Raw genomic sequence first — 17,399 nt, forward strand, 5'->3', positions numbered from 1 at the left:
CTAATATAGCTACAATATAAATAATAATTATATTGTAGCTATTTTAGGATTAATATTTAATTTACAAGCAACTATGTATTTATTTTAACCAGGTACAATAGCTATTAAATAGTTAAGAACTATTTAATAGTTACCTAGTTAAAATAATAACAAAATCACCTGTAAAATAAATCCTAACCTAAGTTACAATTAAACCTAACACTACACTATCAATAAATTAATTAAATAAAATACCTACAATAACCTACAATTAAACCTAACACTACACTATCAATACATTAATTAAATACAATATCTACAAATAAATACAATTAAATAAACTAACTAAAGTACAAAAAATAAAAAAGAACTAAGTTACAAAAAATAAGAAAAATATTTACAAACATTAGAAAAAATTACAACAATTTTAAACTAATTACACCTACTCTAAGCCCCCTAATAAAATAACAAAGACCCCCAAAATAAAAAAATGCCCTACCCTATTCTAAATTACTAAAGTTCAAAGCTCTTTTTCCTTACCAGCACTGAACAGGGCCCTTTGCGGGGCATGCCCCAAGAAATTCAGCTCTTTTGCCTGTAAAAAAAACACATACAATACCCCCCCCCCAACATTACAACCCACATACCCCTAATCTAACCCAAACCCCCCTTAAATAAACCTAACACTAAGCCCCTGAAGATCTTCCTACCCTGTCTTCACCTCGCCGGGTTCACCGATCGGTCCAGAAGAGGGTCCGAAGTCTTGATCCAAGCCCAAGCGGGGGGCTGAAGAGTGACGTCCATCCTCGGGCTGAAGTCTGGATCCAAGCGGCGGCTGAAGAAATCCATCATCGGGCTGAAGTCGGAAGTCCATCATCGGGATGAATTCTATTGGCTGATCGGAACAGCCAATAGAATGCGAGCTCAATCTGATTGGCTGATTGGATCAGCCAATCGGATTGAACTTGATTCTGATTGGCTGATTCCATCAGCCAATCAGAATATTCCTACCTTAATTCCGATTGGCTGATAGAATCCTATCAGCCAATCGGAATTCGAGGGACGCCATCTTGGATGACGTCCCTTAAAGGAACCGTCATTCGTCGTCTAGTCGTCGGTTGAAGAGGATGTTCCGCGTCGGCTTGGAAGAAGATGGCTCTGCTCCGCTCCAGAAGAAAGAAGATTGAAGATGCGGCTTGATAGAAGACTTCATCCCGATGATGGACTTCCGACTTCAGCCCGATGATGGATTTCTTCAGCCGCCGCTTGGATCCAGACTTCAGCCCGAGGATGGACGTCACTCTTCAGCCCCCCGCTTGGGCTTGGATCAAGACTTCGGACCCTCTTCTGGACCGATCGGTGAACCCGGCGAGGTGAAGACAAGGTAGGAAGATCTTCAGGGGCTTAGTGTTAGGTTTATTTAAGGGGGGTTTGGGTTAGATTAGGGGTATGTGGGTGGTGGGTTGTAATGTTGGGGGGGGGTATTGTATGTGTTTTTTTTACAGGCAAAAGAGCTGAATTTCTTGGGGCATGCCCCGCAAAGGGCCCTGTTCAGGGCTGGTAAGGTTAAAAGAGCTTTGAACTTTAGTAATTTAGAATAGGGTAGGGCATTTTTTTATTTTGGGGGTCTTTGTTATTTTATTAGGGGGCTTAGAGTAGGTGTAATTAGTTTAAAATTGTTGTAATTTTTTCTAATGTTTGTAAATATTTTTTTATTTTTTGTAACTTAGTTCTTTTTTATTTTTTGTACTTTAGTTAGTTTATTTAATTGTATTTATTTGTAGATATTGTATTTAATTAATGTATTGATAGTGTAGTGTTAGGTTTAATTGTAGGTAATTGTAGGTATTTTATTTAATTAATTTATTGATAGTGTAGTGTTAGGTTTAATTGTAACTTAGGTTAGGATTTATTTTACAGGTAATTTTGTAATTATTTTAACTAGGTAACTATTAAATAGTTCTTAACTATTTAATAGCTATTGTACCTGGTTAAAATAATTACAAAGTTGCCTGTAAAATAAATATTAATCCTAAAATAGCTACAATGTAATTATTCGTTATATTGTAGCTATATTAGGGTTTATTTTACAGGTAAGTATTTAGCTTTAAATAGGAATAAGTTATTTAATAAGAGTTAATTTATTTTGTTAGAATAAAATTATATTTAACTTAGGGGGGTGTTAGGGTTAGGGTTAGAATTAGCTTTAGGGGTTAAAAAATTTATTAGAGTAGCGTTGAGCTCCGATCGGCAGATTAGGGGTTAATACTTGAAGTTAGGTGTCGGCGATGTTAGGGAGGGCAGATTAGGGGTTAATACTATTTATTATAGGGTTAGTGAGGCGGATTAGGGGTTAATAACTTTATTATAATAGCGGTGCGGTCCGCTCGGCAGATTAGGGGTTAATAAGTGTAGGTAGCGGCGACGTTGTGGGGGGCAGATTAGGGGTTAATAAATTTAATATAGGGGTCGGCGGTGTTAGGGACAGCAGATTAGGGGTTCATAGCTATAATGTAGGTTGCGGCGGTGTACGGAGCGGCAGATTAGGGGTTAAAAATAATATGCAGGGGTCAGCGATAGCGGGGGCGGCAGATTAGGGGTTAATAAGTGTAAGGTTAGGGGTGTTTAGACTCGGGGTACAACTTAGAGTGTTAGGTGCAGACGTAGGAAGTGTTTCCCCATAGAAAACAATGGGGCTGCGTTAGGAGCTGAACGCGGCTTTTTTGCAGGTGTTAGGTTTTTTTTCAGCTCAAACAGCCCCATTGTTTTCTATGGGGGAATCGTGCACAAGCACGTTTTTGAGGCTGGCCGCGTCCGTAGGCAACTCTGGTATTGAGAGTTGAAGTTGCGTTAAATATGCTCTACGCTCCTTTTTTAGAGCCTAACGCAGCCATTCTGTGGACTCTCAATACCAGAGTTATTTTAAAGGTGCGGCCAGAAAAAAGCCAGCGTTAGCTACGCGGGTCGTTACCGACAAAACTCTAAATCTAGCCGTTAGACTTTACTAAAGCTCTTAAGTCACCCTAAAACTTTGAGCGTTAAATGTGATTGTGCTCAGGCGATCGCATTTACTTTCAACTTGTAATATGCGCATACCTTAGCACGGTCACAATATTGCTATATCATGTCCTCGCTAATGTTAGCTTTCCACTCATAATCTAGCCCATTATGTTTGAGATTCTTGGTTCACAGGTGAGTGTGCACAATACATGTGATAATCTGCTAAATAATTACTATGTGCCCAATAGTAATTTCTGGGTGATCACATGATTTTATGTATGATGAGTTATTGATACATCCACAAGCACTACAAAAAAACTTACATACACATGTATTCTAACTGTACAGGCCATATGGATGTGACACCTTCAGATAGCTCAGCGGTTGAGCACGGAGGAGAAGCATATGATCAGGTGAAGACGGAGGAGGATGAAATTCCTATAAATACGGCTACAGGTGAGATTCTGTGCTGGTGACATTTTTTGTGTGTGTAAATAATAGTTATAGTGTCTCAGATGGTCACACTGCTGACTTAGCCACGAAACCCTGTAATAGCACTCTTAGCTCTTCCCTATGACTTCACAGCTGTTGTCAACTTGAGAGAATTGGAATTTTGGAAAATTTTCCATTTATTTGATTAATTTAAAAACTTTAGATTTTTTCACTATGTATGTGAAATGTTTGAGGGGTACATGCCAGGGGTGAGTGTGCGTGTGTGACATGTCAGGGACACAGCTGATATATTATATTTGACCTTGGGCAACAGTGAGTGTACTTGTGATGTGTCTTAGGGGCACAAGTGAGTGTATGTGTGTGACATTCAGATATTAAAATTTGTGTAGAGCTAAAAAACTAAAATGTGACCATATTTATGTGATCTATGCAGGTGATGTTAAGACTGAAGTTACACTTAATGTTGAACAAACGCATGATCTGTATGTAAATAGACAACGAGAAGCTGTGAAGCAGGAAATCAGTGACAATATCAGTACAGGTGAGTGTATATGTGGGATGTGCCTGGGGGATCATCTGCCCCGCTAGTTGGATATTCAACTTCTAGCCAGCAGGAGGAGGCAAAGAGCACCCCAGCAGAGCTGTTAAGTGTCACTTCCCTTTACCCATAACCCCCAGTCATTCTTTGCCTCTCTGACGGGAGGATGGCAAAGATGAGTGTCTGAGAAGGTTTAATCCTTTAATGGGTACTTTTCCTTGTAAGCAAGGATTATGGCTATGCTGTATCCATGTCAATCTCTTTAGTAAGAGTAATGGCGGCTTTTAGCAGTTAGAAGGCAGCGGGGTGGCCCTTGCTTTATTTCTAACATTTCTGCTACCCCTTTATAGAAACCAGAGTTGGTTACTCTGTTTTTCTCTTTCTACAGGTCCCTGACAGATGTGGTGGATCAGTCACACCTAAGAAGCTGCTTTTGCCCTGCAGTTGAATCCACAGGTAAGTGCTTTTGCCTTCTAGGTATTGAGGGTAGCACTTAAGAGGTTAATCCTCTGTGGAATTTATTGGGACTTATATCTCCACAAGCTGGAGTTTTTATCTTTGGCTTATTTCCTAGGGGTACTATACTGCTAAGGATAGTTACTTTGAAACTTATAGACTCCTAAAAGAAATATTTTGATGAGTCCAGAGGCTGGTTGTGAGACCGTTTTATATTCTTTGGCTATGGGGCTATTTAGGGGTTAATCAGTCTTTATTGTTTCCCCCTATTTGCACGTGTAAACGTGTGTGTTAATAGCGGTAGCGTCTTTTTCTGTTTATTTAAGCCTCTTTGCCGTTTTTTTCAATGCGCCTTTTTGAGCTGTGGCGCAGTTACTATTTGTCTCTACTTGCGGTCATGTGAACGTTCTTAGCACTTCCGTTGCTTAGGCTTCCTGTTAGACAGTCATAAAGCGCAGCGCATTGCGTAGTATCTGGAGTTCCCTCTCATATCTGGAGTTCCCTCTCATAGAGACAATTCTTCTCGAGTTCTCTACAAGCCGCTCCAGAATAGTTTTTATATTGTTAGTTTCTGTCTTTTAATTTTTGTTTAATTATTTAAAGATACAGTTTTCAAAGAATGAATTTGAAGTTTTCCATTGGGAACATATATATCTCCAAACATGGATTCTGAACCTAACATGAGTGTCAATGTTGATAAGATATATTATTTGGAGCTACCTGTTGTCCCTCCCATGCAATTTTGTTCCACATGGTTAAGTAGGACTTTGTCATCTAGATACAAGGATTCCCCCTTTGAGCCTTATGTCTCTCAGGATAATGTTGTCCATGCCATGCCTCAGCTTTCCCCTCAAACATCCCAAGCCTTAGCAGTCTCACATGCAGTACCCTGCGGTTCTTCTCATCCTCCTGGGGGTGTTTATTAACCAGGAGATTTTGCTGCGCAGATAACTTCTGCGGTTTCTTCAGATTTATCAGCTTTCCCTGTTTCTGGTAAGCGTAAGAGGAAATCCAAAAATATTTTGATTAGTAAGGGTTCTGACTCTGCAAAGGCTGCATTAGTCAGTCTCTCACGTTTATCTGATGAAGAGGATACCTCAGTAGCTTCTGAGGGAGAGATCTCTGACTCTGTAGTTGAAAAATCTACAGATTCAGAGGAGCTTAATTTCAGATTTAAACTAGAACACCTCAGGTTACTTTTAAAGATGACTGAATCCAAAAAAGTCCAGTAACCTTAACAGAGTATATGATGTACTTTAATCTAGAGAAGTTTTTCCGGTTCCTGACCGTATGTCAGAAATTATAGTTTAGGAATGGGATAAGCCGGGGATCCCTTTTTCCCCGTCCCATGTTTTTAAAAAGATGTTTCCTGTTGCTGACTCTATACTTGACTTGTGGCGCACAGTGCCCAAGGTAGAGGGAGCTATCTCTACTCTAGCCAAGAGAACTACTATTCCTATTGAGGATAGTTGTTCTTTCAGGAATCCCATGGACAAGAAGCTAGAAACTTACTTAAAGAAGATGTACATTCATCAGGGATTACAGTGGCAACCAGTTGCTTGTATTGCTACGGTGGCGGGGGCAGCATCTTATTGGTGCGATGCCTTGTCTGATTTGATTTCAGAGGAGGATAGGATCAAGGCAATTAAGTTGGCCAATACTTTTACCTGTGATGCCAACATGCAAGTGGCTAGACAGGGAGCCACAATTTCTAGCCTCTTTGTGCTAGCACACAAAGCTCTGTGGCTAAAATCTTGGTCTGCAGATGTAACTTCAAAGTCCAAACTTCTGTCTTTACCTTATAAGGGTAAGACTTTATTTGGTCCTGGTTTGGCTGAGGTCATTTCCAAAATTACGGATGGAAAGGGATCTTTCCGACCTTAGCACAAGAAGAACAGACCTAAGAGTCGCCAGAATTCTAATTTTCGTTCCTTTCATAACTTCAAGGGACAGAAGCCTTCCTCTTCTTCCAAACCAGAAAAACCCAGATCCTCATGGAGGTCTGGTCAACATTGGAATAAGGGGAAACAAGCCAAGAAGCCTTCCGCTGATTCTAAATCAGCATGAAGCGACCGCCCTCGATCCAGTCTTGGATCAGGTGGGCGGCAAGCTTTCCTTTTTTAGACAGGCTTGGATACGCAATATCCCAGATCCTTGAGCAGTGGACATAGTGTCCCAGGGTTACAGAATAGGATTCAAGTCTTGCCCTCCCAGGGGCAGCTTTATCCTGTCAAGACTATCTGCAAACCAGGTAAAGAGAGAGGCCTTCTTAAATTGCGTAAAGGACCTATCTTCCCTCTGAGTGATTGTTCCAGTTGAGGAACAGGGTCAAAGATTCTATTCAAATCTATTTGTGGTTCCCTAAAAGGAGGGAAATTTCCGTCCCATTTTAGACCTAAAGTGTCTCAACAAATTCCTCAGGGTTCCGTCCTTCAAAATGGAATTCGTTCCATTCTTCCCTTGGTCCAAGAGGTTCAATTCATGACGACCATAGACCTGAAGGACGCGTAGCTTCATGTTCCCATTCACAGGGATCATCACCAGTTTCTGAGGTTTGCTTTTCTGGACAAGCATTTCCTTCTTTCTACTTTTAGCCTGGCTAAATTATTTGCTGAACAACCATGGAAGCTTCTAAAATTAAGATTCACTTTTAATTCTTCCTCTTGTGATTTTTGCTTTAAAAATTAATCTCTGTTTTCTCATAACTGAGTATTTATTCCAGTTTGTAGTGGACTGATCAATATAATATTTTTTGTATGCATTTCTAACTTGACTAGCCAATTGAACCTCAAACGCTCTGTTCTTTTTTCTCTTGCAAGGTGTATCCAGTCCACGGATTCATCCTTACTTGTGGGATATTCTCATTCCCTTCAGGAAGTGGCAAAGAGAGCACACAGCAAAGCTGTCCATATAGCTCCCCCTCTAGCTCCGCCCCCCAGTCATTCTCTTTGCCGCTCTAACAGATAGGGCATCTCCACGGGAGGGTAAAGTGAATGTGGTGTTAGATTTGTAGTTTTATATCTTCAATCAAAAGTTTGTTATTTTTAAATAGTACCGGTTTGTGCTATTTACTCTCTGGCAGAAATGTGATGAAGAATTCTGCTGAGAGGAAAATTATTTTAGCATGTTGTAACTAAAATCCATTGCTGTTCCCAAACAGGACTGAGGAATACCAGAAAACTTCAGTTGGGGGGAACAGTTTGCAGGCTTAACTGCTTTGAGGTATGTTTCAGTCATTTTTTTCTAGTCAAGACAAGATAATGCTAGAAGACTGACAAGAATCCCCATGTGGGAAGGGTAAACCATGTTCTGAGACTTAGTATAGAACTAGAGGCTTATTTAAGAGGGCTCAATAGACTAGTTAACACTTTTACAGGGCAATCGATTATTTTATTTATCAAAATACTCAATTTTGACACTTTTAAAGCACTTTTGGTGTGTTCATTTGGGGTTTTATTCCACATGGCATTATTTTTAGTTACCTAAATTGGGTTCTGAAGGCCCCACAGCTCCGGAGTGGAGTGGGAGGGGCCTAATTTCGCGCCTCAGTTGCGCAGTTTATTCAGACAGTTTTCTTTACATGCTGCTTCACATGGGTCCAGAGACTGCTTGAGGACTTCAAGAGGCTTGCTTTTCTCAAATCCAATCCTTAAGGGAAGGTAGGGCCACAGCAGGCTGCTGTGGCAAGGTGCTGTAGTTTATTAACCGGTTGTTTGCTTTAGGCGGCTCCGGTTTGGGCATTAAAGGGTTAATCAGGCTGAAACTTGCTGTGCAATCATATCGAAGCATTAGGCACATACTGTAAAAATTTCAAAAGATTTGGTTCATTTTTCACCGTTTTGTAAAATTGTGTGCGCTTTTATTTTCTTAAAGGCACAGTACCATTTATTGCAAATTGTGTTTTTTACTTGATAAAGTGTTTTTCCAAGCCTGCTTGTGTATAATACTAATCTGTTAAACATGTCTGACACTAAGGAAAAGCCTTGCTCTATGTGTTCAGAAGCCATGGTGGAACCCCCACTCAAAATGTGTCCCAAGTGCACTAATGTGTCTATACACTTTAAAGATCATATTGTGTCACTTAAAAATATAGCCCTAGATGATTCTTTGACTGAAGGTAATGAGGATAGTCCGCCTTCCTCTCCCCATGTGTCATCACCAGTTACGCCCGCTCAAGCGATACCTAGTACCTCTAGTGCATTGGCACCTATTACATTGCAACAACTAGCGACAGTCATGGATAATTCCCTTGCGGCCTTTCTATCCAAACTGCCAGTTTTCCCTAAAAAGCGCGATAGCTCTGTCTTGAGAACAGATGAGGAGCAGTCGGAAGCTTTGGGAGGTTTATCTGATGTACCCTCACAACACTCTGAAGTAGGGGCGAGGGATGTAATGTCTGAGGGAGAAATTTCTGACTCAGGAAAAGTTTCTCAGCGGGCAGAATCAGATTCACTAGCGTTTAAATTTAAATTGGAACACCTCCGTGTATTGCTTAGGGAGGTTTTATCAACTCTGGATGATTGTGACCCTATGGTGGTCCCAGAGAAATTGTGTAAAATGGACAAATATCTAGAAGTCCCTGTATACACTGATGCGTTTCCAATCCCTAAGAGGGTGGCGGATATTGTTGCTAGGGAGTGGGAGAGACCAGGTGTACCTTTTGTTTCTCCGCGCCCCCCCCCTATCTTTAAGAAAATGTTCCCCATAATTGATCCCAGGCGGGACGCGTGGCAGACGGTCCCTAAGGTAGAGGGGGCAGTTTCAACACTAGCCAAGCGCACAACCATACCAATTGAAGACAGTTGTGCTTTCAAAGATCCTATGGACAAAAAATTAGAAGGTTTACTAAAGAAAATATTTGTTCAACAAGGTTTCCTTCTCCAACCTATTGCCTGCATTATTCCTATAACTACTGCAGCGGCTTTTTGGTTTGAGGCGCTGGAGAAGTCGCTCCAGACGGAGACCCCATACGACGAAATTATGGATAGAATTAAGGCTCTAAAGCTGGCTAATTCTTTTATCACAGATGCCGCTTTGCAATTAGCTAAGTTAGCGGCGAAAAATTCTGGTTTTGCCATTATGGCGCGCAGAGCGCTTTGGCTCAAGTCATGGTCGGCCGACGTATCGTCCAAAACAAAATTACTAAATATTCCTTTCAAGGGAAAGACCCTTTTCGGGCCCGAGTTGAAAGAGATTATTTCGGATATCACTGGGGGAAAGGGCCATGCCCTCCCGCAAGATAGTCCTTTTAAGGCTAAAAACAAGGCTAATTTTCGTTCCTTTCGCAACTTCAGGAGCGGTCCTGCTTCAACCTCTGCAACCGCAAAGCAAGAGGGTAACGCTTCACAGCCCAAGGCAACCTGGAAGCCTTTGCAGGGCTGGAACAAGGGTAAACAGGCCAAAAAGCCTGTGGCTGCTACTAAGACAGCATGAAGGGGTAGCCCCCGATCCGGGACCGGATCTGGTAGGGGGCAGACTCTCTCTCTTTGCTCAGGCTTTGGCAAGAGATGTTCCCGATCCCTGGGCATTAGAGATCATTGCTCAGGGATATCTTCTAGAATTCAAGGACTCCCCTCCAAGGGGAAGGTTCCACATTTCTCGTCTGTCTACAGACCAGACAAAGAAAGAGGCGTTCTTACGCTGTGTAGAAGATCTTCTCAAGATGGGAGTGATATATCCAGTTCCAATTACAGAACAAGGACTGGGTTTTTACTCAAACCTGTTTGTGGTTCCCAAAAAGGAAGGAACTTTCAGGCCAATCCTGGATCTAAAAATTCTAAACAAATTCCTCAGAGTTCCATCATTCAAAATGGAGACCATTCAGACAATCTTACCGATGATCCAGGAAGGTCAATATATGACTACCGTGGATCTAAAGGATGCGTACCTTCATATTCCTATCCACAAAGATCACCATCAGTTCCTAAGGTTCGCTTTTCTGGACAAGCATTACCAGTTCGTGACCCTTCCCTTCGGGTTGGCCACCGCTCCCAGAATTTTCACAAAGGTGCTAGGGTCCCTTCTAGCGGTACTAAGACCGCGGGGCATTGCAGTAGCACCTTATCTGGACGACATCTTAATACAGGCGTCGTCTTTTCCTAGAGCCAAGGCTCATACAGAGATTGTTCTGGCCTTTCTAAGGTCTCACGGGTGGAAGGTAAACACCGAAAAAAGTTCGCTGTCCCCGCTCACAAGGGTTCCCTTCCTGGGAACACTAATAGACTCGGTAGAAATGAAAATATTTCTGACGGAGGTCAGAAGGTTAAAGCTTTTAACTACTTGCCGAGCTCTTCATTCCATTCCTCGGCCATCTGTAGCTCAGTGCATGGAGGTAATCGGATTAATGGTAGCAGCAATGGACGTAGTCCCTTTTGCTCAAATTCATCTCAGGCCACTGCAATTGTGCATGCTCAAACAGTGGAATGGGGACTATGCAGATTTGTCTCCTCAAATCCAACTGGACCAGAAGACCAGAGATTCTCTTCTCTGGTGGTTGTCTCAGGATCACCTGTCTCAGGGAATGTGCTTCCGCAGACCGGAGTGGATCATTGTAACGACCGACGCCAGTCTGTTAGGCTGGGGCGCGGTCTGGGACTCCCTGAAAGCTCAGGGCCTATGGTCTCGGGAAGAGTCTCTTCTCCCGATAAACATTTTGGAACTGAGAGCGATATTCAACACGCTCCAGGCATGGCCTCAGCTAGCGGCGGCCAAATTCATCAGATTTCAGTCGGACAACATCACGACTGTAGCATACATCAATCATCAGGGAGGAACAAAGAGTTCCTTAGCGATGAAGGAAGTAACCAAATAATCAGGTGGGCGGAGGATCACTCTTGCCATCTATCTGCAATTCACATCCCAGGAGTAGACAACTGGGAAGCGGATTTTCTAAGTCGTCAGACTTTTCATCCGGGGGAGTGGGAACTCCACTCGGAGGTTTTTGCCCAGCTGACCCAGCTATGGGGCATTCCAGAATTGGATCTGATGGCGTCTCGTCAGAACACCAAACTTCCTCTTTACAGATCCAGGTCCAGGGACCCCAAGGCGGCATTGATAGATGCTCTGGTAGCGCCCTGGTCCTTCAGTCTAGCTTATGTCTTTCCACCGTTTCCCCTTCTCCCTCGGCTGATAGCCAGAATCAAACAGGAGAAGGCTTCGGTAATTCTGATAGCGCCTGCGTGGCCACGCAGAACTTGGTATGCAGACCTAGTGGACATGTCATCTGTCCCACCATGGACACTGCCAGCGAGGCAGGATCTTCTAATACAGGGTCCATTCAAGCATCCAAATCTAGTTTCTCTGCAGCTGACTGCTTGGAGATTGAACGCTTAATTCTATCCAAGCGTGGTTTCTCTGAATCAGTCATAGATACTCTGATCCAGGCTAGAAAGCCTGTCACCAGGAAAATTTACCATAAGATATGGCGGAAATATATTTTTTGGTGTGAATCCAAGGGTTACTCGTGGAGTAAGATTAGGATTCCAAGGATATTGTCTTTTCTCCAAGAAGGATTGGAGAAAGGTTTATCAGCTAGTTCCTTAAAGGGACAGATATCCGCTCTGTCTATCCTTTTACACAAGCGTCTGGCAGAAGTACCAGACGTTCAAGCGTTTGTACAGGCTTTAGTCAGAATCAAGCCTGTCTATAGACCTGTGGCTCCTCCATGGAGTCTAAATTTAGTTCTTTCAGTTCTTCAAGGGGTTCCGTTTGAACCCTTACATTCCGTAGATATTAAGTTATTATCTTGGAAGGTTTTGTTTTTGGTAGCTATATCTTCTGCTCGAAGAGTTTCGGATTTGTCTGCTTTGCAGTGTAATTCACCCTATCTGGTGTTCCATGCAGATAAGGTAGTTTTGCGTACCAAACCTGATTTTCTTCCTAAGGTGGTTTCTAATAAGAATATTAACCAGGAAATTATTGTTCCTTCGCTGTGTCCTAATCTAACTTCTAACAAGGAACGGCTTTTACACAATCTTGATGTGGTCCGTGCTTTGAAATTCTATTTACAAGCAACTAAAGATTTCAGACAAACATCATCCTTGTTTGTCGTTTACTCTGGTAAGAGGAGAGGTCAGAAAGCGACTGCTACCTCTCTTTCCTTCTGGCTGAAAAGCATAATCCGATTGGCTTATGAGACTGCTGGGCAGCAGCCTCCTGAACGAATTACAGCTCATTCCACCAGAGCTGTGGCTTCCACATGGGCTTTCAAGAATGAGGCTTCTGTTGAACAGATTTGTAAGGCAGCGACTTGGTCTTCACTGCATACTTTTGCCAAATTTTACAAATTCGATACTTTTGCTCCTTCGGAGGCTATTTTTCGGAGAAAGGTTTTGCAAGCAGTGGTGCCTTCCGTTTAGGTTACCTGTCTTGTCCCTCCCTTCATCCGTGTCCTAAAGCTTTGGTATTGGTATCCCACAAGTAAGGATGAATCCGTGGACTGGATACACCTTGCAAGAGAAAACAGAATTTATGCTTACCTGATAAATTACTTTCTCTTGCGGTGTATCCAGTCCACGGCCCACCCTGGCAATTAAGTCAGGTTAAAATTTCTTGTTTAAACTACAGTCACCACTGCACCCTATGGTTTCTCCTTTTTCTCCTAACCGTCGGTCAAATTACTGGGGGGCGGAGCTAGAGGGGGAGCTATATGGACAGCTTTGCTGTGTGCTCTCTTTGCCACTTCCTGTAGGGAATGAGAATATCCCACAAGTAAGGATGAATCCGTGGACTGGATACACCGCAAGAGAAAGTAATTTATCAGGTAAGCATAAATTTTGTTTTTTCCATATACTTAAGTATGCTTGGATTTCACCACGTAAGACCGCTTTAGAGGCCTCCCAAAAGATTTCTGTTTTGCTAAAATATGCAATATTATGCGTACAGTAATCGTTCTATTTCTGTTTTAACCATAATACGAATCTGGGATTATTATAAAGATAGCGAGGAAAAAATAGCGTTGGAGATTTGTTTTGGGCTTTAACTATGGAGGAAAATAATAAATAGATGATAACATGGTCCGATATCAAGATCTCACCGATTCCAGCATCGGCCTTAAGGATAGACAAGGATTCAGAGATTAAAAAGAGATTAATCCGAGAGAAAGTTCTATGAGTTTTGGATTCACAGGAGAAGAGTTGTGTAACAGGGTTTATAATTTTACAAATGTCTACCAGTTTCAATTTATGGCAAAAATTATTAAAATATTTAGCGCTCTTCTTATACTATTCTTGTTAGACAATTTGTCTAATTCTGGGCATAAAGTCATATTAAAATCACCTCTCATAACTAAATTCTCATTAATAAAATGGAATACCTTAGTTTTAATCTTCTCCCAGAATTCTACTGAAAATTTATTTGGCCCATGTATGTTGCAGAAGGTAAATTTTCATATTTTTGATTAAAATTTGAAGTATGATAAATTTGGAAGCAGTATCTATAATCTGTATTTATAATGTTGTACTCAAGCTCTTTATTAATTAAAATAGCGACGACGCATTTCCTATTTGTAGATGAGGTAGCAATCACCTCTCCTACCCATTTTATCTTAAGTTTAGCGGCTTCTTGATCATTAAGATGCGTTTCCTGGAGGAAAACAATAACATAATTTATGTAAGAACTTACCTGATAAATTCATTTCTTTCATATTAACAAGAGTCCATGAGCTAGTGACGTATGGGATATACATTCCTACCAGGAGGGGCAAAGTTTCCCAAACCTTAAAATGCCTATAAATACACCCCTCACCACACCCACAAATCAGTTTAACGAATAGCCAAGAAGTGGGGTGATAAGAAAAAAAGTGCGAAGCATATAAAATAAGGAATTGGAATAATTGTGCTTTATACAAAAAAATCATAACCACCACAAAAAAGGGTGGGCCTCATGGACTCTTGTTAATATGAAAGAAATGAATTTATCAGGTAAGTTCTTACATAAATTATGTTTTCTTTCATGTAATTAACAAGAGTCCATGAGCTAGTGACGTATGGGATAATGACTACCCAAGATGTGGATCTTTCCACACAAGAGTCACTAGAGAGGGAGGGATAAAATAAAGACAGCCAATTCCTGCTGAAAATAATCCACACCCAAAATAAAGTTTAACAAAAAACATAAGCAGAAGATTCAAACTGAAACCGCTGCCTGAAGAACTTTTCTACCAAAAACTGCTTCAGAAGAAGAAAATACATCAAAATGGTAGAATTTAGTAAAAGTATGCAAAGAGGACCAAGTTGCTGCTTTGCAGATCTGGTCAACCGAAGCTTCATTCCTAAACGCCCAGGAAGTAGATACTGACCTAGTAGAATGAGCTGTAATTCTCTGAGGCGGAATTTTACCCGACTCAACATAGGCAAGATGAATTAAAGATTTCAACCAAGATACCAAAGAAATGGCAGAAGCTTTCTGGCCTTTCCTAGAACCGGAAAAGATAACAAATAAACTAGAAGTCTTACAGAAAGATTTCGTAGCTTCAACATAATATTTCAAAGCTCTAACAACATCCAAAGAATGCAACGATTTCTCCTTAGAATTCTTAGGATTAGGACATAATGAAGGAACCACAATTTCTCTACCAATGTTGTTGGAATTCACAACTTTAGGTAAAAATTCAAAAGAAGTTCGCAACACCGCCTTATCCTGATGAAGAATCAGAAAAGGAGACTCACAAGAAAGAGCAGATAATTCAGAAACTCTTCTGGCAGAAGAGATGGCCAAAAGGAACAAAACTTTCCAAGAAAGTAATTTAATATCCAATGAATGCATAGGTTCAAATGGAGGAGCTTGAAGAGCCCCCAGAACCAAATTCAAACTCCAAGGAGGAGAAATTGACTTAATGACAGGCTTTATACGAACCAAAGCTTGTACAAAACAATGAATATCAGGAAGAATAGCAATCTTTCTGTGAAAAAGAACAGAAAGAGCAGAGATTTGACCTTTCAAGGAACTTGCGGACAAACCCTTATCTAAACCATCCTGAAGAAATTGTAATATTCTCGGTATTCTAAAAGAATGCCAAGAAAAATGATGAGAAAGACACCAAGAAATATAGGTCTTCCAGACTCTATAATATATCTCTCTGGATACAGATTTACGAGCCTGTAACATAGTATTAAACACAGAGTCAGAGAAACCTCTTTGACCAAGAATCAAGCGTTCAATCTCCATACCTTTAAATTTAAGGATTTCAGATCCTGATGGAAAAAAGGACCTTGAGACAAAAGGTCTGGTCTTAACGGAAGAGTCCACGGTTGGCAAGAGGCCATCCGGACAGGATCCGCATACCAAAACCTGTGAGGCCATGCCGGAGCTACCAGCAGAACAAACGAGCATTCCTTCAGAATCTTGGAGATTACTCTTGGAAGAAGAACTAGAGGCGGAAAGATATAGGCAGGATGATACTTCCAAGGAAGTGAAAATGCATCCACTGCCTTCGCCTGAGGATCCCGGGATCTGGACAGATACCTGGGAAGTTTCTTGTTTAGATGAGAAGCCATCAGATTTATTTCTGGAAGTTCCCACATTTGAACAATCTGAAGAAATACCTCTGGGTGAAGAGACCATTCGCCCGGATGCAACGTTTGGCGACTGAGATAAACCGCTTTCCAATTGTCCATACCTGGGATAAAAACCGCAGAGATTAGACAGGAGCTGGATTCCGCCCAAACCAAAATTCGAGATACTTCTTTCATAGCCAGAGGACTGTGAGTCCCTCCTTGATGATTGATGTATGCCACAGTTGTGACATTGTCTTATCTGAAAACAATGAACAACTCTCTCTTTAGAAGAGGCCAAGACTGAAAAGCTCTGAAAATTGCACGGAGTTCCAAAATATTGATCGGAAATCTCACCTCCTGAGATTCCCAAACCCCTTGTGCCGTCAGATACCCCCACACAACTCCCCAACCTGTAAGACTTGAATCTGTTGAGATTATAGTCCAGGTCGGAAGAACAAAGAAGCCCCCTGAACTAAACGATGGTGATCTGTCCACCATGTCAGAGAGTGTCGTAAAATCGGTTTAAAGATATTAATTGAGATATCTTTGAGTAATCCCTGCACCATTGGTTCAGCATACAGAGCTGAAGAGGTCGCATGTGAAAACGAGCAAAGGAGATCGCATCTGATGCGGCAGTCCTAAGACCCAACATTTCCATGCATAAGGCTACCAAAGGGAATGATTGTGACTGAAGGTTTTGACAAGCTGATATCAATGTTAAACTTCTCTTGTCTGACAAGGACAGAGTCATAGACACTGAATTTATCTAGAAACCTAAAAAGGTTACCCTTGTCTGAGGAATCAATGAACCGATTGGTAAATTGATCCTCCAACCATGAACTTGAAGAAACAACACAAGTCGATTCGTATGAGATTCTTCGAAAATGAGAAGACTGAGCAAGTACCAAGATATCGTCCAAATAAGGAAATACCAAAACCCTATTCTCTGATTACAGAAAGAAGGGCACCGAGAACCTTTGAAAAAAATTCTTGGAACTGAGGCTAGGCCAAACAGTAGAGCCACAAAACTGGTAATGCTTGTCTAAAAAGAGAATCTCAGACACTAAAAGTGATCTGGATGAATCGGAATATGCAGATACACATCCTGTAAATCTATTGTAGACATATAATGCCCTTGCTAAACAAAAGGCAGGATAGTCCTACAGTAACCATCTTGAATGTCGGTATCCTAACATAACGATTCAATAATGATAGATCCAGAACTGGTCTGAAGGAATTGACCTTCTTTGGTACAATGAAGAGATAAAATAAAACCCCAGCCCATGTTCCAGAACTGGAACTGGCATAAATACTCCAGCCAACTCTAGATCTGAAACACATTTCAGAAATGCTGAGCCTTGCTGTGTCAACTGGGACACGGGAAAGAAAAGAATCTCTTAGCAGGAGGCCTTAACTTGAAGCCAATTCTGTACCTTTCTGAAACAATGTTTCTGAAACCAGAGATTAAGAACGGAATT

At 41.4% G+C, this 17,399-nt stretch overlaps 1 protein-coding gene across 1 annotated transcript in view; it reads left to right on the forward strand.

The window, feature by feature from the left end:
- The window catches only part of LOC128657412 (zinc finger protein OZF-like), a 174,088-nt gene that overhangs the window by 121,404 nt on the left and 35,285 nt on the right, over window positions 1–17,399 (forward strand). The window contains exons 6-7 of the mRNA XM_053711752.1: window positions 3,328–3,435; window positions 3,866–3,973. Coding sequence (XP_053567727.1) covers window positions 3,328–3,435; window positions 3,866–3,973 — 216 coding nt within the window. The remainder of the gene's footprint in view (window positions 1–3,327; window positions 3,436–3,865; window positions 3,974–17,399) is intronic.

This window comes from Bombina bombina, chromosome 4 (assembly GCF_027579735.1).
Source record: "Bombina bombina isolate aBomBom1 chromosome 4, aBomBom1.pri, whole genome shotgun sequence".
Lineage (NCBI taxonomy): Eukaryota > Metazoa > Chordata > Amphibia > Anura > Bombinatoridae > Bombina > Bombina bombina.